The sequence below is a fragment of the Daucus carota genome, chromosome 3 (assembly GCF_001625215.2).
Source record: "Daucus carota subsp. sativus chromosome 3, DH1 v3.0, whole genome shotgun sequence".
Lineage (NCBI taxonomy): Eukaryota > Viridiplantae > Streptophyta > Magnoliopsida > Apiales > Apiaceae > Daucus > Daucus carota.
This window is the reverse complement of record NC_030383.2, coordinates 11,007,762-11,034,214: the sequence shown is the minus strand read 5'-3', so window position 1 is coordinate 11,034,214 and position 26,453 is coordinate 11,007,762. Positions and strand designations below refer to the sequence as shown.

General features: G+C 33.3%; 3 protein-coding genes and 2 long non-coding RNA genes across 9 annotated transcripts; 3 read left to right on the top strand and 2 right to left on the bottom strand.

Annotated features, from left to right (window-relative positions):
• The first annotated feature begins 3,069 nt into the window (after nt 1-3,069).
• LOC108211119 (uncharacterized) lies at nt 3,070-4,561 on the top strand. The gene is made up of 6 exons (XM_017382630.2): nt 3,070-3,387; nt 3,461-3,562; nt 3,676-3,717; nt 3,802-3,946; nt 4,028-4,129; nt 4,244-4,561. Exons 1-6 carry the CDS (start codon nt 3,190-3,192, stop codon nt 4,330-4,332), a joined length of 678 nt encoding a protein of 225 aa, XP_017238119.1. The 5' UTR covers nt 3,070-3,189; the 3' UTR covers nt 4,333-4,561.
• A 727-nt stretch (nt 4,562-5,288) lies between these two features.
• On the top strand, nt 5,289-7,666 carry LOC108211122 (uncharacterized). The gene is made up of 5 exons (XR_001804978.2): nt 5,289-6,001; nt 6,109-6,150; nt 6,235-6,378; nt 7,111-7,212; nt 7,326-7,666. It is a non-coding gene; the product is annotated as an uncharacterized LOC108211122 (long non-coding RNA).
• Nucleotides 7,667-8,660: 994 nt separating this feature from the next.
• LOC108211120 (uncharacterized) lies at nt 8,661-10,240 on the top strand. 2 transcript variants are annotated; one of them, XM_017382632.2, is made up of 6 exons: nt 8,661-8,956; nt 9,046-9,147; nt 9,253-9,294; nt 9,497-9,641; nt 9,725-9,826; nt 9,941-10,240. In XM_017382632.2, exons 1-6 carry the CDS (start codon nt 8,780-8,782, stop codon nt 10,024-10,026), a joined length of 654 nt encoding a protein of 217 aa, XP_017238121.1. In that variant the 5' UTR covers nt 8,661-8,779; the 3' UTR covers nt 10,027-10,240. The 2 variants fall into 2 exon arrangements, with proteins under 2 accessions (XP_017238121.1, XP_017238122.1); XM_017382633.2 differs by having other exon boundaries at nt 8,820-8,951.
• Nucleotides 10,241-11,104: 864 nt separating this feature from the next.
• LOC108211121 (callose synthase 7) lies at nt 11,105-12,480 on the bottom strand. The gene is made up of 3 exons (XM_017382634.2): nt 12,352-12,480; nt 12,034-12,219; nt 11,105-11,762 (listed from the first exon to the last, which is right to left on the bottom strand). The coding sequence occupies exons 1-3, from the start codon at nt 12,376-12,378 to the stop codon at nt 11,523-11,525; spliced, it is 453 nt and encodes a 150-aa protein (XP_017238123.1). The 5' UTR covers nt 12,379-12,480; the 3' UTR covers nt 11,105-11,522.
• A 4,228-nt stretch (nt 12,481-16,708) lies between these two features.
• On the bottom strand, nt 16,709-25,603 carry LOC135151656 (uncharacterized). 4 transcript variants are annotated; one of them, XR_010290484.1, is made up of 4 exons: nt 25,162-25,603; nt 23,499-23,692; nt 17,804-17,997; nt 16,709-16,935 (listed from the first exon to the last, which is right to left on the bottom strand). It is a non-coding gene; the product is annotated as an uncharacterized LOC135151656 (long non-coding RNA). The 4 variants fall into 4 exon arrangements; XR_010290483.1 differs by lacking the exon at nt 17,804-17,997 and adding an exon at nt 22,504-22,630 and having other exon boundaries at nt 25,162-25,594; XR_010290485.1 differs by lacking the exons at nt 23,499-23,692; nt 25,162-25,603 and adding an exon at nt 19,467-19,878.
• Between the last annotated feature and the right edge of the window lie 850 nt (nt 25,604-26,453).

The window sequence follows — 26,453 nt, the reverse complement described above, 5'->3', positions numbered from 1 at the left end:
AGACATGCTTGTAAATGGGGGTATCACAAATAAAAATTGAAACTTACGTGATTTTTATCATTATTTGTTAAAAAAATACTCATTATCTTTTATTTTACAAACAAGACACGGAATACATTAACGTAGTCATGTCGTTTCACGTTAGAGTGATTGTGTTTAACCTGATGCAGGTAATTGTTTAAACGAGGTGAATCTGATATCCAGTTTTCTAAAATGACTAGAGGTTACTTATAAATAGGTAATGGATAGGAGAATTAAGGTTGTGCTAGTGATTTAGAATAACACTTGGAGTGCATTTTTTTGACACATTACCTAAATGTGAGTTTAGGACATCATATAGGTAACTTATTGGACTTGCTCCAACCGCCAAGGGCTAGCATCAAAAGACCGGTGAGTCTATTTGTTTGGGTTTTGAGTGATTTTTGGCTCTAAGTTGAAAAAATATATGTTTGGGTAATTAATTCAGAAATCGGCTTAAAATCAGAATCAAGTCAGAAACTGATTAAAAATTAAAGTTAGTTTGAGATTCTTTTTTCAATAACTTAATTTTTTAAAACTTTTTTATTTTGACAAAATTTACTCATAAATCATAAGTTACACGTAAATCATTTTTATTTTTATTATTATATTTTTAATAACCCATAAGTCATTAATAAGTTAAAATTATTCGATAGCCACTATAAACTCTCAACTTACCACATAAGTCACGTTAGAGCATCACCAATAAACTTTTAAATAAGCTTTATATAAAAAGGATGATCAATAATTGAGCTCCAAAAGATGCTCACTCTTAAAAACTTTAAGAATCTCTTCTCTCTCCTCTATTTTCAGGAGCCGTGTAGTGGCTCTAAATTTGTTTTTAATAATACAAAATGCATTCCCACACTACATGAATTTTAATCTTTAACATAGCCGGTATAAATACGAACAAAATATATAATAATGAGAGGATATGGAGAGCATCGTTGAAGTTGACACACTTAAAATTATACTATATTATTGAGAATCATAATTGTTATATTATATTTAAGAGACTATTAAAAAACTCTTGAAAATAGTATTAAGTCCTAGAGTCAAATTCTATGGAGTACAAAAAATATTGGAGTATTGGAATACAAGATTCATAAAATATAATATAGTCATTTGAATCTTAATTTTTTTTGTTCTACACTATTTATAAACATCACACAACCTGCAGAATATGTTCTACAACATAAACATCGTCATCAAAAGATAGAACAATCAATATACTTATATAAAGGAGAAGCGAGGGGCGTGTAGGTGGCGCCTCTCACATCGCTCCGTTCTATTTTTCTAATTTTTTTGGAATTTTTGTATGAAAAATATCAAAAATTAGAACGACTTTTTTTAGTTTCGGGTATATTAGAAGCAAGTTTCACAATCTGATTTTGTTTCAGATTATTTATGGAATATAGTAGCTTGAAAGTTTTAATCTGATTTTGTCTCAGATTATTTAATTATGGGAAAGAGTAGCACACAAGTCTCTCTGCACCTATAAATACCCCTATAGATCGTAGGGTTTTGGATCATCTAAACACAACCTCATATAGTTCTTGCTCGATTTCTAACTCGGTGTTGTTGTTCTTCTGCAACGATAAGTGAAGGCTGTTTATACAGTACTAAACAAATAAAGGTTGTTGCAAGTAACGATTTCTAACTCGGTGGTGCTGTTCGACTGCAACGATGAGTGAGGCTGTTTATACAGTACTGAAAAAATAAAGGTTGTTGCAAGCAACGATTTCTAACTCGATGGTGCTGTTCTTCTGCAACAATAAGTGAAGCATGTTTATACAGTATTAAAAAAATAAAGGTTGCTGCGAGCAAAGATAGTTATAGACCGCTACGTGGGAGTCGACAAATCCAAACATGGGAAAAAAATAAAATCTTGACATGATATTGATGGATGATATCAATAGATTGATATTGATGGATAGTGATGTATGTTTGTTGGTTATTCTTTTATAATATTTGTTTTGTTCATCGGAATGTTTGGTGTTGTTAATTTCTATACGATTTACTTTGCTCCGTTCAAACAATTTTTAAGTGAAAGCTGTTTATATAATATTAAAAAATAAAGGTTGTTACAAGTAAGTGTAGTTATAGACCGCTATCTCACGGATTTAAGTTAGATGTTTTTGTGCACAATCAATCCAAAAAAATTGGAGTGAGGTGACAATGTAAGAACGTGATTACTTTAAAAAAAACACACAAATAAAATTAAGATTCGTCGTGCTTTAAATTGTTAATTATGTGTATAAATTTATTTTCATTTTTTCACCATGAATTATAGTCCAATTTTGCAATTTTATATATTAATATTAGTATTACATTAAGATTTTTATAATATAAAATTTATTTTATCCTACAAATATTAATTTTGAAACATTAATATACATTTTATAGACAACCATAAAATTATTTTATTATAGAAATATTAATATTAAATCATTATTATAATTTTTATAGGCCGCCGCAACGCGCGGCTTCTCATCTAGTTACTTTTATAAATCATAGGACATTATGTTCTGCAATATAATTTATAAGCAAAACAACAATCTTAATGCTTGTTAAAGTTGAAATATATTAATAATTAATTGATAATTATGTTTAATACCACATATAAATGATAAATCATATATAAATTTGGATAATCAAAGTTATTATTTATAATTAAACTAAAAAATTATGATTTGTACTCCAATACTCCAATGTTTTTATGTACTCCATAGAACTTAACTCTTAAGTCCTAAACTAAAAACTCAGCCAAAGGTTCATGCTACGAATATATTTCAAAAACTTCCGGGCATTTTGACCAATCAAAACATTCGTTCTCCTTTGTCCATTCGTGATGTTCTATCTTCGTTACTATGTCTTGTTCCCACTTTAATTCTTTTTATTTATGTTAATTTTTTAATTAAGTAGAAATAAAAATACTAACATTATTATTATCGTATGAGGACGGATCCCGGGACCTCTAGCCTCTAGACCATGAAGTCATGAACATAGTTAGTTGAGGTAGCTAAATATGTGTGTGCCATTTCATAAACAACAGAGAACAGAGTAGAACATGGTTAGTTGAGGTAGCTGGACAAGTGTGGACCATTTCATAAACAACAGAGAGTAGAGTAGAGCTCTTTCACATTAAATTTGATCAACGCAGAACAGCAAATGGTGAACCCAACCACAACGAATCCGATATCTAAGATGAAGAAATCGAAAATCCTCTGCCTTCACGGTGCGCTTCTTAAAGAAGAGCTTCAAATATGGCCTTCAAATGTATTGGAAAGGATGGACCTTGTGTTCATAGATGCTCCTTTTCGTGTGGAGGATGAAGATTTTCCGGCTTTTAGCTGGATTCACGCTCAAGTACTTAGTCAACTTGTACTAATAAGTTATAATTTTATCAGTTAAACTTAACTTTCAATTTGATATATGTCAGGATACAACCCAAATGAACATCATGTTCAATGAGTCCATCGCATACATTGAGGAAGCTATGATAAAGCTTGGCCCATTTGACGGGGTTCTCGGCATGTCTATGGTACTTTTCTCTTAACTATCAACAACTGCTTTACTAGACAGTCGTAGCAGCTGTCTTGGTAATTTGTTACATGACACGACTCTTTTTTTTTTTTTTGATTTATTTACATCAAGGGAGCTTGTGTAGCGGCTACCTTACCAGGAATGCAAGCGCAGGTAAAATACTTCTCACTTTCAACCTGTCTTGCGGAACGTGTAATTAAGACATTCATTGCATGGTGTATATTTGGTGCATGGCAGGGTGTTGCTCTCACCAAAGTGCAAGATTTACAATTTGTCATGGTGATATCCGGAAGTAAATTAGATTGTCTAGGGCCTGAAGTTCCAAAGCTAGCCGAAAATGCATTTTCCTCTCTTATTCAGATTCCCTCACTCCACTCCTTCGGTATTCATCAAATCCTTAATTAATCTCATCGATACACAGTCGTATCATAATCTCTCTTTTTTCTTTCTAAATCATTAATAGGTGAGAACGATTTCACAAAGTTGACTGCAATTGAACTATTGGATTTTTTTCTTGATCCTTTTGTTATTTTTCACTCCGGGGGTCACGAGGTACCAGAACTAGGTAAACTTTTATTCCCTTAGCAACGAAGCAGAACACCCTTTCATTGATCTTGTTCACTTTAATGTCATCAGCACAAGTTTTGAAAATAATACTAGGAGGTCTGTTTTGTTGTAGATGAAAAAGGTTTGAAGGTAATGAAGAGTTTCCTGGACAAGGTTCAAGCCTCATTTGCAGCTCCTAAAGCAATCCGCTCACTTATGTAGCTCTGTCAACAAATTAAGAGGATGTTGTCTGATTATCTGATGCATCAAGTACCAAACACAAGATACTGCTTTCTATCACACCGGAATTTGCAAGTAAAAGAGTTACTGTACAAGTATAATTGTTGGTTCTCAACTAAATATATTTCAGATGTGTAATTCTTTCTTAAATCAATAGGATCATAATTTTATATGTATAATTTATTTATAATACTTTCAGCTTTCTTTTATAGTAACATCTATTTAAACTTTTAACAATGTATTTTGAATAATGCAAGTTATAAGATTCACTCAAAAAATATTTTAAATTGAATAAAATACAGATATTATATGCACTTCTGTTTATAGGAGTACTCTTAAACAGAACTGCATGAATATGGTCAGATGAAGTAGCTGGAAATGTGTTGGTCACATTTTATACATCAGAAAAATGGGTAGATAGATTGTCAGCATGAGCATAGTGAGTTGAGTTAGCTGAAAATGTAATCTTTTGATTTGTTTAGGCAAAATCTTGATCCTTATCAGTAAGTTAAGGAATACAAAGTTACAAATCGACTCTACCAGACACTTATCAGAGATCTTTCTCGATAACATTCTGCACTACAAGCTGATAACCATGTATACGAAGTCCATCTTCAGAGTAAAAAATATTTAAGTGATGTAAAAACATCAGAAAAACTGATTGCAATGAAGAAAGTTAACAGTCTAAAACTTACTTAATTAACAATCAGAGAGACATGATAGTTCAATACTACCTTCCAATATTAATGTTGACATGCCACTCAAATGACCCACATCCTCCTCAGCATCAGAAGCGGCTTGTATTGATTTTAATTTTCAGTTTTTTTTGTATATAATAACATTTATTTAAATTTTCAACATTTTACTTTGAATAAATGTGAGTTAGAAATTTTAACTCTGTTCCCGGCTGTCGGCATGAAAATGGTAAGTTGAGGTAGCTGAATATGTGTGGGCCATTTCATAAACAGCAGAGAATAGTGTACTAGAGCTCTTTCACATTAAATTTGATCAACGCAGAACTGCAAATGAAACTGACATCTGAGATGAAGAAATCGAAAATCCTCTGCCTTCACGGTGGTCGCAGTAGTGGTGTGCTCCTTAAAGAAGAGCTTGAAATATGGCCTTCAAGTGTATTGGAAAGGATGGACCTTGTGTGCATCGATGCTCCTTTTGCAGCCTATGATGTAGATTTTCGAGCTTTTACCTGGTATGATGATCAGGTATGCCATCCAACCACTTCAAATCAGTTACGGTTTTTCTAGTGTGTGTCCATGGGCACATGCTAAGCGAGAAATTTTATAAGTTTTAACTCTTTTTGATTGGCTCTCATATTTTAATAATGATGGACTCTCTGTATATACAACCACCATACCAATCAAAATCTCCCAAACATATAAAATATATACAACCACCATACCAATCAAAATCTCCCAAACATATAAAATTCCGTGCTTAGCATGTGCCCATGGACACACACTAAACAAACCCAATAGCAACCAGTTTTCATTTTCTTAGTAATTTGATGCTTCTACATGCGAATAAATGTCAAGATGTAACCAGACTGAACATCATGTTTAATGAGTCCGTCGCATACATTGAGGAAACTATGGTAAAGCTTGGCCCATTTGACGGGGTTCTCGGCATGTCCATGGTACTTTTCTCTTAACTATGAACAACTACTTTACTACACAATCCTAGCAGCTGTCTTGGTAATTTGTTACATGACACGAGTCTTTCTTTTGATTTATTTTCACAAAGGGAGCACTCATAGCGGCTGCCTTACCGGGAATGCAAGCCCAGGTAAATTACTTCTCACTCTCAACCTTTCTTGCTGAACATGTAATTAAGATATATATAGCATCGTGTATATTTGGTGCATTGCAGGGTGTTGCTCTACCAAAGTGCAAGATTTGAAATGTGTGGTGGTGATATGTGGAGGTAAATTTGCAAGTGTAGAGATTGCAACTCCAAAGCTAGCCGAAAATGCATTTTCCTCTCTGATTCAGACTCCCTCACTCCACATCTTCGGTATTCATCAAATCCTTAATTAATTTTACGATACACAGTCGTATTATAATCGGATTTTATATCAAGTAGACCACTCATTTTGCCGAAAAGTCTCAAGTAGAACATAGGTCTCCACAACGACTCATTTAAAAGACTAAATCACTGTAAAATATCTCACCGCTAACTTTTATGAAAAAAATTAACAGAGCTTTGATTCTGATTAGTAAATCCTCAATCGCAGCAAGATGATTCCTTTTCGAACCCTAAATAGCAGCAGCACAAACTGTTCTTGGTCTTCCCCAAATCTAAAGCCCTAGACGATGTATGTGTATGATAGTTGTATGTAGACGTTTTTTGTTTTTGTTTTGGTTTTATGTTTTTATTTTGGTTATTTAATTGTTTAATTAGTTTTTGTTTAATCTGTTTACAAGTCAGCAACAAGTAAGCGCCAATTGTATTGCCATATGTGCATTTCTAATCGTTATTAACGGAGGATTTTCAATTTAACGATTTCCGTTAAAAAAATTTGAAAAAGTTAACGATGAGATATTTTACAGTGATTTAGTCTTTTAAATGAGTCGCCGTGGAGACCTATGTTCTACTTGAGACTTTTCGGCGAGATGAGTGGCCTGCTTGATATAAAACCCTATTATAATCTCATTTGTTTTGTTTTCTGAAACATTAATAGGTGAGAATGATTTCGCTAAAACCCTATTATAATCTCATTTGTTTTGTTTTCTGAAACATTAATAGGTGAGAATGATTTCGCAAAGTTAGGTGCAATTGAACTATTGGAATCATTTGTTGATCCTTTTGTTATTTTGCACCCCGGGGGTCACGAGGTACCAGAACTAGGTAAACTTTTATACCCTTGCAACGAAGCAGACCACCTTTTCATTGATCTTGTTCACTTTAATGTCATCAGCACAAGTTTTGAAAATAATACAAGGAGGTCTGTTTTGTTGCAGATGAAAAAGGTGTGAAGGTAATGAACAGTTTCCTGGACAAGGTTCAAGCCTCATTTGCAGCTCCTAAAGTGATCCGCTCACTTATGTAGCTCTGTCAACAAAGTGGATGTTGTCTGACTATTTGATGCATCAAGCACAACACAACTGCTTTCTATCACAATGGACTTTGTATTGTTGTCTTCATTGTGATTAGACCAATAATTCACAGTTTTTATCAGTAAAATACAGTTTCAGAATTCAAATAAAAAAAATACGATCTCAATATTTTTTATGATTTCGAACAATTTGTGACATAATTCACGAAAAATATTGTGAATACGACAAACTGAATTTAAAGCGAATATCAGAGGATAAATAATTTGCTTGTGAGAAATCTTGTGAATTTAGAGGTTGTTTGACTTAACTTAAAAGAAGTTATTTGTTACTTCAAAGTGAAGAAGTAAATTATATAATGATAAGTAGATGTGGACTTATAAATTGATTAGTGTTTGGATGATTAAACAAATAAGTAGTTGTGGCAAGACAAAAAAGCTACACATTCCAGCTTCTGACTTCTAACCACAAAACCCAATAAGAGCATGAAACTTATTTTCCAAACAGTCATGTACAAGCAGAAGCTAACTTAAAAACAGAAAAAGCCAACTTGTGTGTCAGCCAAACACCCTCTTAATAACAAGGATGGAAAAGGAGGAACCATGAGTAAAGAAAAATAAAAAATGTGAAAAAAATTTGACAACTCAATAAAAATATAAAAAAACGAGAGAAATATAATATCTTCAAAAACCTAATTCTGAACTTACCTAAAAAATTATTATAAGTATAGATCCATAGTACAAACTCATTATCCTAATCAATTTATATATCCTAATCTTGTCCTTTTTAACCTTTTATCGTTGAACCTTAATTTAGTTAAGAAGAACGATTTGTAAACAGAATGAGACGAGGAAATGCAAGGTTGAATTGCGGTTGCACCATAAATACAAAGGAGTCGACAACGACTTAACAACTAACAAGACGGTTGAATTGCGGTTGCACCATAAATACAAAGGAGTTGACAACGACTTAACAACTAACAAGACAAAAAACTTGAATGGTCGCGGGAGTGCTATTTTTGCAATGTTCTATGCCAGTTGTAGCATTAACAACGGAGCAGACGGGCTAGTAAAACAAAGTTAGGTGATTGTTGAGTACAAATATTACTAGTCCTTAGATCTTTCTATTTCTGTACATTTTCGGGTATTTCCAAGTAAAAAAGTAACCATAACTGTTCATTCTCACCTAAATATATTTCACATGTGTAATACTATTAATTAGTATCATCTTAAGCTTGAGTTTATATAATCTTAAGTTAAAAGATTCAGGTTCCTGCAAATGTGTGTGATATTTATAGTAGACAAAAGTGTGCAGCTCTTTCAGAAGCAGCAGATCTGATCAGAAGCTAAAATCTATAAAAGATGAAGAAATCCAAAATTCTTTGCCTTCACGGTGGTGTCGACAGCAGCGCGCGCCTTGAGGAACAGCTTCAGAAATGGCCATCAGATGTACTGGAAAGAATGGACCTTGTGTTCATAGATGCTCCTTTTCGCGTTGATAATGAAGATTTTCCGGCTTTTACCTGGTTTGACGGTCAAGTACCTAGTTAACTTGTACTAATAAATTCTCATTTTATCAGTTAAACTTAACTTGTAATTTGATGCTTCTGCATGCCAATATATATCAGGATGAAACCACACTGAACAGCACGTTTAATGAGTCCATCGCATACATTGAGGAGACTATGGTAAAGCTTGGCCCCTTTGACGGGGTTCTCGGCATGTCTATGGTACTTTTCTTTTAACTACACACTACTACATTACGAGACAGTCGTAGCAGCTGTATTCGTAAGTAATTTGTTACATGACACGACTCCTTTTTCTTTTACATCAAGGGAGCTTGCATAGCGGCTGCCTTACCGGGAATGCAAGCCCAGGTAAATTACTTCTCACTTCCAGACCTGTCTTGCACGCGGTACACCTAATCAGAGGCGGATCTAGTAAGGAACAATGGGGGACACGTGTCCCCCAACAAATTTTTTTTGACACTTTTTCATCATTCTAAATTTCTCATGCTAGATCCGCCCCTGCACCTAATTAAGGCATTGATACCGCTTTTTGTTATTTGGTGCATGACAGGGTGTGGCTCTAACCAAAGTAGACGATCTGAAATTTGTGGTGGTGATATCAGGAGGTCAATTAGGAAGCTCAGGGCTTGCAGCTCCAAAGCTGGCGGAAAATGCATTTTCCTCACTCATTCAGATCCCCTCACTTCATTGCTTCGGTATTTATCAAATCCTTAACTAATCTTATCGAGACACAGCCGTGTTATTTTCTCATTTGTTTTGTTTTCTGAAACGTAAACAGGCGAGAACGACTTGGCAAAGCTGTCAGCAATTGAACTACTGGCCTCATTCCTCCACCCTTTCGTTATTTTTCACTCCGGGGGTCATGAGGTGCCAGAACTAGGTATAAACTCTTGCAACCTAGCAGACTACCCTTTCATTGATCTTGTACACTTTAATAGTTTAATGTCATCAGCATAAGTTTTGATATAATACAAGGAAGTCTGTTTTGTTGTAGATGAAAAAGGTTTGAAAGTAATGAACAGTTTTCTGGACAAGATTCAAGCCTCATTTCCTTCTCCTCGAGTCCGCTCACTTATGTAGCTTCTCAACAGCAGAGGATGCTTATTGATTATTTGATGCATCAAGTACGAAACAACAGAGGAATTCACAAGTTACCCCTCTTTTTAATAAATATATCTTTCGAGATTTTAATTGTAATAAAAGATGATGCGGATGTTGTCTAAAATTATTGAGAAATTTATTGATGCGGACTGTCATGACTTTTTATTTTTGAAATAATGATATTTTTGGGACAGTTTGGTGTATAAAATTCCATTTTTAACTTGTGTACAATAATAATGAGTTAGTTGGACGCAGAGAACAATGTGATAGATTTTCAGGGCTGGAATTGATTGATATTTGATAGATTCTGTTAGGAAATTAAGATTCAGTACGGCACTTTCTCGGTTGGGGCTTTGAATCGGATGTTCGATTCCTTGATTAGGGTTTGGCTAAGTCGCTGACAACGATAATATAATTAGTGTATGCGAACTGTGAAGTAGTGAAGTTACTCGAGTGTAATGTATTTATGTTATTAACTTAAATATATTTTAGTATTTTTATAAGTATTTCGGTTAATCATTAGTTTTCTTTTAATCACGGATATAAAATTGGAAAACTGAAATATCAAAATTCAGATTTTTGATTGTCGAGAAATTGAACAAAAATATCAATTCGATTAACCGAATCGCAATTATTTCGGATATTCGGCACAGTTTTCGATTAATCAAACCGAATCAAATACACTGAACCTGCTTTTTTTTTTTTTAACCAACTGGACCTGCTCTAAGAGCAGCTCCAGCGCTGCTTCTTTTTGTGGACAACTCCCGGAAAGTACAATTTGCAGGTGGCCTGTCCACTTTCATCGGAGGAAAAGAAAAAATGAGGCCAGAAGACACTACGGTGGGCATGGACAACAGCAGAAGGATAGTGTTACTTCTTATATTATATATAATTGAGTTTAGCGGGGTTCAAAATTATAAAAAAGTAATACTATACTAATAAAAAAGCTAGACAGTACATGGACAGTGCATTGCAGAGAATTGGACACATTTTTTGTTGGGACAAGTTTTGATTAGTTGGCAATCATGTGGGGACAGAAAATAGAAAATTGGCAGGGGAGCGCCGGAGCTGCTCTAAGAAACCATTTTCTCTGATATCAACTAGCCCTCTGCAGTCTGCACTATGAATATATCGGACTATAAACCTACTGTGGTGAGTATAATGTTATTGAAGTTCCTTAACAGTGCATCTGGTATCCAATAACAATGTTGCTTTGTCACTTAATGATGTTCCCTTTTGCTCTTTACTTCCTGATCCACAGGGACAGCCTAGAACCATAAACAACTGTAGTTGAATCAGTGCACATCAGACAAGAATGAGCTGTAATTTTACACCAAGGTACTAATTCTAACATATCTGCTGTGTTGTGTGGTATTCTATGTTCTTATACAATTTCTTGATAACTAGCTAGCTCCTATATACAAGACTCAGAATCAAATAGAATGTAATATGAGAGGACTTCAATGTGGGAAATTTTAAGTGTTTGATTTCTTGTCTTTTTTTCCTGCAAGAATCATCGAAATCTGGAGGCCTCTGCTGAAAGCTTGATTAAAGAGCAGCCTTATTTGGAACTCCGATACAAAAGGGAACCAGGATAATATAACTATTGGCATGAATATCACCAGCGACATCATGCATTCATATGCCCTTGCCAACTCCATTAAGGAATTCCAGAACCCTATACCTTTCAAAGCAGGCCTACATGCTTGGCCGATCTGCAAAGAACAAGACAAGAACTTACTTATTTTTTGGGCACATCAAAAGATAGCAAATAAAAGATTATGTTTCCAGTTTAAAAAGATGCATTGCAGTTGGTACTGGAGGGGCATGTATACAGGTTTTTAGTTGAACCATTCCTCGGCAAACATTTAAAAATCAGACTTTAAACCATTGTTAGTGTGCTAAACCTGTATTACTACGCGTGTAATAGATATAAATGTTACTGACAAAGTAATTCACGTATAGTTATATGATAATGCAACTTACCAAGAGAAAGGCCCACCCAGTGGGAGCGAAAGCAAGGAGAGCAGCAAATATGTCCGTTATAGTGAGTCCACATACAAGAAATAAGATGGTCATAACTGTTACAAATCCAAAGAACAAAAGCACCTTCACAATCCTGAACATGAGCTGAAAGTCAGTGCCAAACTTCCGTCTTCCCATCGATAGCAGCTGGAGGTACACAAACATGCTGAGATTAGAGATAAGAAACAGAGTGGCGCCTCACCTGGTAATGCACATAACTACCTATACAGAAGAGTGCAGAATACTATTGACATTCATTGTCATTTTCAATATTCATACCTTTAGTACCAGAAGGATAGTTGCCATGACGAACCAAGAAAGACCATAGACCTACAAAAATTTGTCTTAGTGAAGTCGTCGATTAATGACACAGTTGATGCGTGGAGAACATCTAAATTAGTAACTTACATCTAAATATTTTATGCTAATTTAAATTTTTTATATAATATTTGAAAGAACACTTCAACAATCCTTCAAATATTAATATTTATAGGTGAAACACTTAATAGAATCATAATAATATTAATATATACATAAGTTTCTCTAAAATATTTTATGCTAATTTAAATTTTTTATATAATATTATTAATATTTATAGGTGAAACACTTAATAGAATCTTAATAATATTAATATATACATAAGTTTCTCTAAAATATTTTATTAATATTTAATATATATATAGAAGATTCTCTAGAATATATATACAAGATTCTCTGAAATAATTTCTTATAGATATTATATGTTAAATGTAAAATAGTAGTTTTTAAATCTTTTCAGTGTGAATCTTTAAAATTTGAAATTTGAAATTCAAATTGAATATACAGTAAATGATTGATTCATTAATTAAGATATGGAGAATCTATTTAAACATGATGTTAATGTGTGAATAATTAGGTATATATGTATGTTAGAAAATTACTTTATATACGCTAGATTTAATTGACATTATTAATTATTACAATACGGTACAATACAATATATCATTAAACAAGCATACATGATCAACGGTGATTAGCAGGGTCCTTCGGTTTTCTTGATAAGCTCGGTTTTTCCTAGGATCCTCCCCATATATATATAGGATTGAGGTCCAGAGAGACCCTTCCTAGAGACCTGAGAGACCACATCTAGACCATTGATTAACTAGTATTTGAATACATTACTAAATATATCATTAAATGGCATTACTGTAAATATATAGTATAATGAAGGCTTTCAATTGTATTTTAACTCTGTGCATACGATCTAATTATTTTTATATGGTATGTTGCTAATATTTAGAGATTGCATGATCTTTTCTGTTTTGGAAAGAAATCATTGTCATTTATTACATTTTGAATTCAATTTAAACACTGAATACTCTAGTATTATTTTATCATCTTTGATCTTTAATCTAGCCCAATCTGCTAAGATTTGTCCTTTTATTATATTAGTTAGAGTATATATCATGATCTTTTGGATTCGTCTAAAGAACACTAATTTAAATTTAGATTTTTTTTTTGTTCTTTTGAAATTTTTTGAACATTAACGTTCAACATGTTATTATGATCCTATAACAGAATTCAAAACAATTGATATAGAACGCTATGTTTGCAAAAATAATAATAATAATAATGTTGTTAGATCTTTGATTAGAACCTTAGTATTTGAGAACACCTTAATGAATCTTCATAATAATCGAATTAATAAATCTTTATTAGTAAATTTTTTTAAAAAAACACAACCGTGTAGTTTTTTGAGAACACCTTAATGAATCTCCATATTAATCGAAATAAGGAATCTATGTTAGTAAATATTAAAAAAATCACAACCATGTATTTTTATTCTATTGCAATGTAGCCCCGTAAAGAATCTTTGCAAAAGAACATATGGAATTAATATTTAAAATTTTAAAATTAGTATGTAAAATAATTTATAAAAATATCGCCCACTTGGCACACTAGACACTTAATGGAATAATTGTTTTAAAATTATTTATCCAAAATTAAATAAAACACAAAGGTGCAATTTTTACCGTATGTGTACGTAACATCTTAAAGAATATCTATAAAATCAGTAAGAATAAAAAAATTTAAAATATTAATTACTCAATAAGATATGTTACATTTGTGAAGAAATCATTGATTAATATAAAACTTAATGAGATAAGTTAAAATATTTATATTTTATCATCTAACTTTTAATAAAAAAAGATATGTGATGTGAAATTATTATCATATGTCTAAGGAAACACCTTAAAAGAATCCCGTGAAAATAAGTTGGTAACTTAATATCAAAAAGATATAAGGTAGTAGGTAAAATATATTATAGCTGTAACGAAAGTATGAGATTTTCTTCTTTAAATCAAAATAGTAATAAGTATAAACAATTTTGCAGATATTACAAGTTGAACTTTATTGATATTAATGTTGAAATTTTAATTTTTAAATTTTAATATTAAAATATAATTATTCTTATCACTTTAACGAACACGTTATGGAATCTCCATATAAATTAAATGTTAGATCTTTAATACAAACTTTTTCAAATCTCTATTCACCTTCACAAAAGTCCTGATAAATTTTATCACATTTTTAATAATAATAAATTTATGAGAGATTAATTTGAATATCTAGTGAAATATTTATTTTTTTAAATTTTAAAACGTCAATATCTAAAAAAAATTAAAAATATATCATCTACTTTTAATTGATGGTAAAAGGACATTATTGATTTTATTATGTATTGAAAATTAAACGATTTTATTTTGGTTTAAGTAGTTGGTAAATTGGATGTTTATATATGTTGTTGGATGTTGGATTTTGTAATTGGTTATGCTGGATATTAGATGTTGGCTGGTGGATGTTAGATGTTGGATGTTTGGTGTATGGATTTAAAATATGGTTTATTGGAATGGTTTATTTTGGGAAGTATTGTATATTTAGAGCATATATGTCAATTTTTTTTGGGTAAAATGTTGCAGTAGCTACCTTAAATGTTGGAAAAACTGTTTACTCAAAATGTTGCAGTAGCTTGTTCAAATGTTGACAAATTAATTGGCCCCACATTGCCACGTGGCAGCCAGGTGGATCCAACAGTGGGCCCCATGTGGTCCCCAGGTGGGCCCCACAGTGGGCCCATCATTTTTTAAAAAAATATAACACTCTTAGGTAACAAAAAATAATGATGGGTTAGGTGAATAAAATGTTAGCTTACATAGAGTTCGCTAACATATATTTTCTGTTGGTTTAGGAGAAAAAGATGTTGCCTTAGACCCCCTAGGGCAACATGAAAAAACCTATCATAAAATATATGTTACCTTAGCCCTTTTATTGGCCTTTAGTAACATATTAGCCCCCTGCTGCATCATAAATTTTATGTTGCAGAAGGCCTTTTATGGCGTAGTGGTCTCTTTTGAACCTCCCCCTATATATATATATATATATATATATATATATATATAGGCAAGTGCTCAAATGAGAACCCAAGCTCATGTGAGATATGAGATCTAATCTCAGCCCTTTATTTATAACACAACTTTTAATCACACCCTCACATTTTTTCTCTCCTAACCACGTGCTTGACCACTTATCTTCTCATTTCATCCCCAATCCCCACACCACCGCTTTTTGCCTTCGATAAAATTGTTCTTCACCTCCAACGTCAATCTTCAATCAGACCTGTTCATCCCCTCCACTGTGCTCTCCATTTCTCTCTCCATCTCCCTCTCCCGTCATCTTTATCCCTTCCGTCTCCTTCTACCTCCCTCGACCCATCCACCAACGGTGAAAACTTCGCCGCCTTTCCAATGACACAATCCACCGACGGTGAAAACGCCATTGCCTTCCCCAGCGACACAATCAGGCTAATCAGCAACTGTATTGGTGTGGAGCTTCTTGGCGATGACGATGAAGGAGCTGGTGGAGGAGAAGGAGGTGGAGTTGAAGTCAACGAATATGAAGAAGGAGAAGACAAGATCAGAGGCGAAGGAGTAGACAAGGGAAGAAAGGGTTAATCGGTGGTGGAGGGGTGGTGTTTGAAGGTGGAGATGCGTTGAAGTGGGTGCTGCCGTTGTGTCGTCGGAGACGCTATTGTTGGATCTATTTTGGCGTTGGTGATTTTATTTTTCTGGTGTTGATTTTTTTCTTTACTGGTGGTGATTTTTTGTTTGACGGTGGTGATTTTTGTTTTTTGGAGCTGATTTTACTTTGTAGTTGGTAATTTTTCAGATTTCGGGGTTTGTAGATAGTGGTGGTGGTTTGTAAATGGTGGTGATGTGGTGATTTTCATTTTCTGAAAGTGATTTTCATTTTTCCAGCGGTGATTTTTAGTTTTCCGATGGTGATTTTCGGTTTGACGGTGGTGATTTTATGTTTGCCGGTGGTGATTTTCGGGTGGTCGCCGGAGGTGGTGGTTGTGACAGCCCTCAAATCCGGGGGTCTGGATTTGGTGCCACTAAAAGAAAACCAATTGAAAACCTGTATGTTTTTTTTTTAAAGAAAGCAAAAACAAGTATTTCAAACCTGGATATTAAAAAAAATGATTTACCCTTTCGAAACATGTATTGTTGAAAAGCTAATAAAAATCAAAGAATTTAAAACCTAAAAGCTTTAATAAAAGATTTAAAAAAAAAAACAAAGTTTAACCCCCTTTAAAACAGGATCGCAAACAGGCTATATTATTGAAATCAGAAAAGTAAAACTAATAAATCTTATTACATGCTTTTACAACTAAATCAAATTTAGACAACTCTAATTACCACTAGTCCCAAAGACTCGATCTTGGATACTCTTCCTGACCATCAGGTTGAAACTTAGTCACTTGCAATCCTCGCCTAGCCTTACTCTTATGCTTAGCCTAAATAGGCGAACCATCTTTAACATTATCTGAAAGGGGTTAGAAGAAATAGCAAGAATGAGCAAAAGAATGCTCAGCAAGTATATAATATCCAAACCAACAATGATATAAAGATAATGATACCAACACAATATGATTTAAACAAAACAGTTTCTTCTTTATGGAATTGGAACCAGATAAGACGCTACGAGCTAAGCTGGGTGATCAGCCCACGACATAGCTCCGAACCCGCATATTCAATACGAGTTCTCAAATATAAAGGATCCTAGGCACACTTTGGCCTTTAATACTTCAATTGGGACCGGCGCCTCGGTCATAAAACATTTTCATCCAATTCCCTTTCTAAAACAGATAAATCAATTCATTTTTTTCATTTTAAAACCAAGGTTCAAAATCTGTAAGCAACAATGATTCTCAACCAAATATTCATTTCAACACCTTAGCATTAGAGTTCTACTAATTAAGTATTCTTTATCAAGGGTATGGCTACTGAATCAAGTGTATCAATGTATGTTATAATAATGGCAGGGTAGGTTGTATGATGATAACTAAGGTCTTTCAAGAAATAGGGTTTCATTTATTAGTCAGAAACAAATAAGTGAACTAGTTTATAAGCAAGAACACAATTTGTTGTAGTTGAGAGGGAGGTAAGAAAACAAAGTTATAAGCTCAATATTAAGTATCTGGCAGTTGAAGAAGATAAGGATGATAATTAAGCTGATACATTTGCAAGATATAAGTGACAAAGGGTATTCCATTTCATACTTGGGTAATTCCAGAATACTAGTTAATTAGTAGAAGTCTAATTCTATAAGGAGTTTTGCAATATTCAAAGCATAACAAAGCATTGCAGGAGCAAAATCTTTTAAAGAGAAAGTAGGTTGGATATATACTTGCCTTAACTCCGGTGTCTATCTCAGATTTCTAATAACACTATGTAGTGCCATATCATTCCTTTCTGCCAGCTTCTGACAAGATTTTATCTATAGCAAATCTCTGCCTAACTTCAACTTGCAACACAACTTAGCTATTTCTGAATACCCATTTCAATCACTTCTCGATCAATGCCTCGATCAACGTCTCGTTCAATTCTATACGATGGCAAAATATTATTTCAGTCGTCGACGGATTAACTAAGCTCGCAAAGCATTAAGACCTATTATATATCTACCCTTCGCATATACATACCACGTAGTCAGACAAACACATAGCACATAGTTGAACAATTAACTTATATAGCCATTAAAAAGTCAATATTGATAAGTTAACATTTAACATGTTTCAGTTAACCATGTCACCTTATTCTTATCTATTTAATATCCTTCAACAAGTAAAACATATATAGTTTCTAACGAAAATTCGACAGCACTTCCTCTATTTATCGGACTATCCACCTGTTTTCTTATATTATTCAACAAGTAACCAACTCAATCCAACTCAATAAACAAATAAGTACTGGACCAATATCAATTAAAACACAATATCACAGTATGCACACTTGCATAGCTAGATTTGAAATCATATATCACTATTAAACATGATTAACACTGACCAACCAAGTATAACCTCCTCCTATGCACTAATCAAAGAAAGAAGACGAGAACAAATAGTTCAAACAGCCCTCACTCTATGATTTTTAATAAATTGAAAATTTATCTCTTTAATACAAAATTTCTATGAGACACTCCTAAACATTATTCCAATCTACTATAAAAATTTCAGAAGAAAATTCCATGTTTAAGGGAGTAAAACAGGGCCTGCAAGTCAAGAACCTGAGTCTGTCCTGCAGAACCAGCCCCACGCTAAGAATTTTAATAAATAGGAAAATTGGTCTGTTTGTATAAAATTTTAATGACATATTCCAGACACTAACATCTAACTCCAGTAAAGATTTCAGAATTAAACACCAAGTATAAGACCTCCAAACAGAGTCTGCAATCAGTATAACAGACCCTGTCCAGTATTTTCTGCGCATACCATACTAAAACGGTCATATCTCCTAGCTCGCTAATCGAATCGATTCGATTCTTTCGCGCACATAAACTAGACTCTGAGGAGCACATAACCACACAAAGATTAAGCATATAATTCAAATCTATGAGCCCAGAATTGTACGGAAAAACAGATCAGCAGCAACCTACAATTCAACCGATTATGTGTAAATCTAAATTTTTAACCCAATGCTTAAACTCTTAAAACACCATTCTGAAAACATTTACACAAATCTCAGACCTTAAAGCTTGAATACTCAGTTATATATTCCCACAATTCAAGTACCCAAGTCATCCGATTAAACTACTAGTTGGCGCACTATTTATAATCAACCTACAACAACCAATTCAAATATCAATTAAGGACACAATTCAATCATACAATTACTAACACCAATCTCAATCTCAAAAATGAAATCAACCTTCAATTTCAAGCATATAATCAGTTTGTATACATACAAGCACACATAAATCGATTATATAAATCAATTTAATCCATATAAACACAACACCACATATATATACGTTTATATAGAACTGATTTGACAAAGATAAATTAATCTTTATACCCACTGATTTATAACTGGTGCAGGGCTATGGTGGTTGCCGGAAGGAGGAAGATACAGGCGGTGCCACGGTGGTGGTTCTGGCCGGAAGAGAAAGCGGCGGCAAAGACCCGGCGGTTGTAGCAACGGCAGGAGGAAGAAAGAGCAATTACACGAGAGAGATTGATTGAGGGAAGAGGTGAGATTGAGAGTGATTTGGGAGAGGGAGAGAGACGAGAGTGAGAGATTAGAGAGACGGTGATGCTGAGCATGAAGGAAAGAAAAAGAAATAAGAAAAGAAGTACTAAATAGACGGGGAGTATACGGGACACTGTTTTATGGCCTTTGGCTGCCACGTACCTTTTATTTTAAGCTGAATAATCATCCAAACACCCGCTATTTAGTTGATTTACGGGATAACTCGCAATAAAACTTTCTCAAAAAAAATTACCAAACTAATTTTATAAATTACCGAATATTATAAAACTAATAAAATAAAAGTTTCAGGATTTATAGAGCATTTTCGAAATTTATACAAAATTAAGAAGTTAGCTGCGTTTAGAAACTAATTAAAAAAACATGACCTTACAGAAATAAGATTTTTAATATTTTAAAAACTCCTAAAAATATTTATTATCATTATTAAATAATTAAAAGATTTTTGAAATCACTTTCATATTTTCAGGAATTCATTTTCCTAAAGTCCGTTTTTAAGAAAATCATAAATATTTATAAAGCAACACAACAATTTGTAACAAATATACACACAAGCATAAGTTACATCCAGATGATAAACTTAAACCATAGAACAAGTAATTCATATATTTAACATGGTATTGAATTCAAAACAGACAACAAAATTTCGATACCCTAGTGAACCGGAAAAAAAATAATTTAAACATGTACTTTTAAAATTTATTAAACTAGAATAGAATAATATTTTATTCCGCATTTTCTAAAGAATCAAAAATAAACAACAAAATAAATTTTGAAAAATCCGAGTCGTCACAATCTACCCCCCTTAAAAGGATTCCGTCCTCGGAATCAGCGAAAAGCAAACTAGAGCGTAAGATCTCCATAATCCGTAATACTTTCTTTATGATATAAAATTTTTCTTGATCGCTTCCGTATACCAGCATTGTCATCCGCTTTCATCCTGGTGCCTTCTACTACAAAGTCTTAATTCATATTGGCAACTTGGTTGGCATACCTCCAAAGTCTCAGAGATAACAAGAATCTTGAAGATTTAAAAGTATGACTGATTTCCTATATCGAAGCAAATATCACGTGATTGTGGTCATATGATTATAAGAATGTTAAATAAATCTCATTTGAAATGAGAGATAACTGAGAGATCAATATGATCTAAAGAACTCAGTGTTGTGTGTCTAGATTAAGACACTACTAAAGGTAGTTAACCTTCTTGTATATACAACACACACAAGGGATGGCGTCCCATCCAACTTCTATCACACAGACAGATAGTCCTTGTGTCCCCTGTAAGTAGGGTTGTTCACCTCGGTTAGAATAAAGAATATGAAAGGGTTTGAAATTATCAAAATTGAATAGATTCCAAAGGTGTTACAGTAAGCACAAGTATCATTCGAGAACTCAAGTGAGACAGAAAGATATATTCTTCATCAAATGTCTTTATGAAAGTGATGTCAGAACAAATCAATGATGAGGAAAGAAATCAATATTATCGAATATGAGGAAGGTATTGCCAGGATTTTCATGGATGTCCTCTTGAACGATTCATTTGATGACTCGTTTTGGATTGTAATGATTCTTCTCGACGTTCTAGTGATCACTTGCATATATTATCGTTGACTTGTAATAGCCTCTGAAGATCCCGTTATCGATATAGTTGTCAATCAGAAATCTTTTCCAGCTTTATGCAGTCATCACCATAGAGCGTTGACATCTTAACTCACTCATAGGTACTAGATCGAGTAATCTAATACGAACTCTACGTAGCTCCAACGCTCACTACTTAACTATATACAAAGCTTGAAACTCGGACCTGGTAACACCTATATTCTTTGACCAACTCTATATATCACTGACATGAAACAAAAGGTGACCTTTCAAATAGTTCTCAAAACTTGACAAATACTTCAAAAGATGCTCTAGACTATGGGAATGCTTCTACTGGTCCGACCTCAACTGATTCCAATTTTAAAGCTCAACTAATAGGTCTATCTTTCACCCTTCAAATAGTTTTGACTCTAAATCGACTAACAAGCTAAACACTGACAAAAATCTTATCCACCTACTATGAGTTTGAAACTCAATTAAACTGGTGTTAAGAAATTTTAATCCACAATATAACAACTCATAGTAACCCTTTTAATTTATCTCTATCTTGGTGACAAGGACTATGAAATAATTAGTGGCGTTCTAGACTCAACAAGTGAATCTATTTGGTTGCTAGTATTAGTACTAAATACTCAATATAATAAAAACTGGTGGAGGCCTGTTCTTTCTTCCTTGAGATATAAACTTGCTAGTTCTGGAACAGAAAACCTATTATACACACTATGATATACTCAAGGTCAATACTATATGTGAATCTTGGTTCTATTGACACACACTATTCCAAATAGTTGTAGACTACCTCTATGTGAGGTTACACTTAACGCACCTTTTTATTAAACCTGATATTACCACCTATATTCTGATTTCAATGACTTATAACCTGCAGCTCTGATACCAACTGTGACAGCCCTCAAATCCGGGGGTCTGGATTTGGTGCCACTAAAAGAAAACCAATTGAAAACCTGTATGTTTTTTTTTTAAAGAAAGCAAAAACAAGTATTTCAAACCTGGATATTAAAAAAAATGATTTACCCTTTCGAAACATGTATTGTTGAAAAGCTAATAAAAATCAAAGAATTTAAAACCTAAAAGCTTTAATAAAAGATTTAAAAAAAAAAACAAAGTTTAACCCCCTTTAAAACAGGATCGCAAACAGGCTATATTATTGAAATCAGAAAAGTAAAACTAATAAATCTTATTACATGCTTTTACAACTAAATCAAATTTAGACAACTCTAATTACCACTAGTCCCAAAGACTCGATCTTGGATACTCTTCCTGACCATCAGGTTGAAACTTAGTCACTTGCAATCCTCGCCTAGCCTTACTCTTATGCTTAGCCTAAATAGGCGAACCATCTTTAACATTATCTGAAAGGGGTTAGAAGAAATAGCAAGAATGAGCAAAAGAATGCTCAGCAAGTATATAATATCCAAACCAACAATGATATAAAGATAATGATACCAACACAATATGATTTAAACAAAACAGTTTCTTCTTTATGGAATTGGAACCAGATAAGACGCTACGAGCTAAGCTGGGTGATCAGCCCACGACATAGCTCCGAACCCGCATATTCAATACGAGTTCTCAAATATAAAGGATCCTAGGCACACTTTGGCCTTTAATACTTCAATTGGGACCGGCGCCTCGGTCATAAAACATTTTCATCCAATTCCCTTTCTAAAACAGATAAATCAATTCATTTTTTTCATTTTAAAACCAAGGTTCAAAATCTGTAAGCAACAATGATTCTCAACCAAATATTCATTTCAACACCTTAGCATTAGAGTTCTACTAATTAAGTATTCTTTATCAAGGGTATGGCTACTGAATCAAGTGTATCAATGTATGTTATAATAATGGCAGGGTAGGTTGTATGATGATAACTAAGGTCTTTCAAGAAATAGGGTTTCATTTATTAGTCAGAAACAAATAAGTGAACTAGTTTATAAGCAAGAACACAATTTGTTGTAGTTGAGAGGGAGGTAAGAAAACAAAGTTATAAGCTCAATATTAAGTATCTGGCAGTTGAAGAAGATAAGGATGATAATTAAGCTGATACATTTGCAAGATATAAGTGACAAAGGGTATTCCATTTCATACTTGGGTAATTCCAGAATACTAGTTAATTAGTAGAAGTCTAATTCTATAAGGAGTTTTGCAATATTCAAAGCATAACAAAGCATTGCAGGAGCAAAATCTTTTAAAGAGAAAGTAGGTTGGATATATACTTGCCTTAACTCCGGTGTCTATCTCAGATTTCTAATAACACTATGTAGTGCCATATCATTCCTTTCTGCCAGCTTCTGACAAGATTTTATCTATAGCAAATCTCTGCCTAACTTCAACTTGCAACACAACTTAGCTATTTCTGAATACCCATTTCAATCACTTCTCGATCAATGCCTCGATCAACGTCTCGTTCAATTCTATACGATGGCAAAATATTATTTCAGTCGTCGACGGATTAACTAAGCTCGCAAAGCATTAAGACCTATTATATATCTACCCTTCGCATATACATACCACGTAGTCAGACAAACACATAGCACATAGTTGAACAATTAACTTATATAGCCATTAAAAAGTCAATATTGATAAGTTAACATTTAACATGTTTCAGTTAACCATGTCACCTTATTCTTATCTATTTAATATCCTTCAACAAGTAAAACATATATAGTTTCTAACGAAAATTCGACAGCACTTCCTCTATTTATCGGACTATCCACCTGTTTTCTTATATTATTCAACAAGTAACCAACTCAATCCAACTCAATAAACAAATAAGTACTGGACCAATATCAATTAAAACACAATATCACAGTATGCACACTTGCATAGCTAGATTTGAAATCATATATCACTATTAAACATGATTAACACTGACCAACCAAGTATAACCTCCTCCTATGCACTAATCAAAGAAAGAAGACGAGAACAAATAGTTCAAACAGCCCTCACTCTATGATTTTTAATAAATTGAAAATTTATCTCTTTAATACAAAATTTCTATGAGACACTCCTAAACATTATTCCAATCTACTATAAAAATTTCAGAAGAAAATTCCATGTTTAAGGGAGTAAAACAGGGCCTGCAAGTCAAGAACCTGAGTCTGTCCTGCAGAACCAGCCCCACGCTAAGAATTTTAATAAATAGGAAAATTGGTCTGTTTGTATAAAATTTTAATGACATATTCCAGACACTAACATCTAACTCCAGTAAAGATTTCAGAATTAAACACCAAGTATAAGACCTCCAAACAGAGTCTGCAATCAGTATAACAGACCCTGTCCAGTATTTTCTGCGCATACCATACTAAAACGGTCATATCTCCTAGCTCGCTAATCGAATCGATTCGATTCTTTCGCGCACATAAACTAGACTCTGAGGAGCACATAACCACACAAAGATTAAGCATATAATTCAAATCTATGAGCCCAGAATTGTACGGAAAAACAGATCAGCAGCAACCTACAATTCAACCGATTATGTGTAAATCTAAATTTTTAACCCAATGCTTAAACTCTTAAAACACCATTCTGAAAACATTTACACAAATCTCAGACCTTAAAGCTTGAATACTCAGTTATATATTCCCACAATTCAAGTACCCAAGTCATCCGATTAAACTACTAGTTGGCGCACTATTTATAATCAACCTACAACAACCAATTCAAATATCAATTAAGGACACAATTCAATCATACAATTACTAACACCAATCTCAATCTCAAAAATGAAATCAACCTTCAATTTCAAGCATATAATCAGTTTGTATACATACAAGCACACATAAATCGATTATATAAATCAATTTAATCCATATAAACACAACACCACATATATATACGTTTATATAGAACTGATTTGACAAAGATAAATTAATCTTTATACCCACTGATTTATAACTGGTGCAGGGCTATGGTGGTTGCCGGAAGGAGGAAGATACAGGCGGTGCCACGGTGGTGGTTCTGGCCGGAAGAGAAAGCGGCGGCAAAGACCCGGCGGTTGTAGCAACGGCAGGAGGAAGAAAGAGCAATTACACGAGAGAGATTGATTGAGGGAAGAGGTGAGATTGAGAGTGATTTGGGAGAGGGAGAGAGACGAGAGTGAGAGATTAGAGAGACGGTGATGCTGAGCATGAAGGAAAGAAAAAGAAATAAGAAAAGAAGTACTAAATAGACGGGGAGTATACGGGACACTGTTTTATGGCCTTTGGCTGCCACGTACCTTTTATTTTAAGCTGAATAATCATCCAAACACCCGCTATTTAGTTGATTTACGGGATAACTCGCAATAAAACTTTCTCAAAAAAAATTACCAAACTAATTTTATAAATTACCGAATATTATAAAACTAATAAAATAAAAGTTTCAGGATTTATAGAGCATTTTCGAAATTTATACAAAATTAAGAAGTTAGCTGCGTTTAGAAACTAATTAAAAAAAACATGACCTTACAGAAATAAGATTTTTAATATTTTAAAAACTCCTAAAAATATTTATTATCATTATTAAATAATTAAAAGATTTTTGAAATCACTTTCATATTTTCAGGAATTCATTTTCCTAAAGTCCGTTTTTAAGAAAATCATAAATATTTATAAAGCAACACAACAATTTGTAACAAATATACACACAAGCATAAGTTACATCCAGATGATAAACTTAAACCATAGAACAAGTAATTCATATATTTAACATGGTATTGAATTCAAAACAGACAACAAAATTTCGATACCCTAGTGAACCGGAAAAAAAATAATTTAAACATGTACTTTTAAAATTTATTAAACTAGAATAGAATAATATTTTATTCCGCATTTTCTAAAGAATCAAAAATAAACAACAAAATAAATTTTGAAAAATCCGAGTCGTCACAGTGGTGGCCGGAAATGGTGATCGGCGGTGGTTGAAGGTGGCAGGTGGTGGAATTAGAATGAAGATGATGCTAAAATATTTACAAATTAAAAATTAATGTGTGATGAGAGATTGATAAAAGGTATAAATTGTGTGGCTGAGATTAGATCTCATATCTCACAATAACATTGGTTCTCACTAGAGCATGACTCTATATATATATATATATATATATATATATATATATATGGGAAGGTTCAAAAGAGACGGAGCCTTAGCGAGAGACATGAGAGACGTGATTTCTGACCGTTGGATCAGTCTTGATCT

Excerpts from the sequence above, each read along its gene's own strand:
- LOC108211119 (XM_017382630.2), top strand. The coding sequence starts at position 3,190 with ATGGTGAACCCAACCACAACGAATCCGATATCTAAGATGAAGAAATCG. Across the intron at positions 3,718-3,801 it reads TACCAGGAATGCAAGCGCAG|GGTGTTGCTCTCACCAAAGT; the intron begins GTAAAATACTTC and ends GGTGCATGGCAG. Across the intron at positions 3,947-4,027 it reads TCCCTCACTCCACTCCTTCG|GTGAGAACGATTTCACAAAG; the intron begins GTATTCATCAAA and ends AATCATTAATAG.
- LOC108211120 (XM_017382632.2), top strand. The coding sequence starts at position 8,780 with ATGAAGAAATCCAAAATTCTTTGCCTTCACGGTGGTGTCGACAGCAGC. Across the intron at positions 9,148-9,252 it reads GGGTTCTCGGCATGTCTATG|GGAGCTTGCATAGCGGCTGC; the intron begins GTACTTTTCTTT and ends TTTTACATCAAG. Across the intron at positions 9,642-9,724 it reads CCCCTCACTTCATTGCTTCG|GCGAGAACGACTTGGCAAAG; the intron begins GTATTTATCAAA and ends AAACGTAAACAG.
- LOC108211121 (XM_017382634.2), bottom strand. The coding sequence starts at position 12,378 with ATGGCAACTATCCTTCTGGTACTAAAG. Across the intron at positions 12,220-12,351 it reads CTATCCTTCTGGTACTAAAG|CTGCTATCGATGGGAAGACG; the intron begins GTATGAATATTG and ends GTGTACCTCCAG. Across the intron at positions 11,763-12,033 it reads CTGGGTGGGCCTTTCTCTTG|ATCGGCCAAGCATGTAGGCC; the intron begins GTAAGTTGCATT and ends TGTTCTTTGCAG.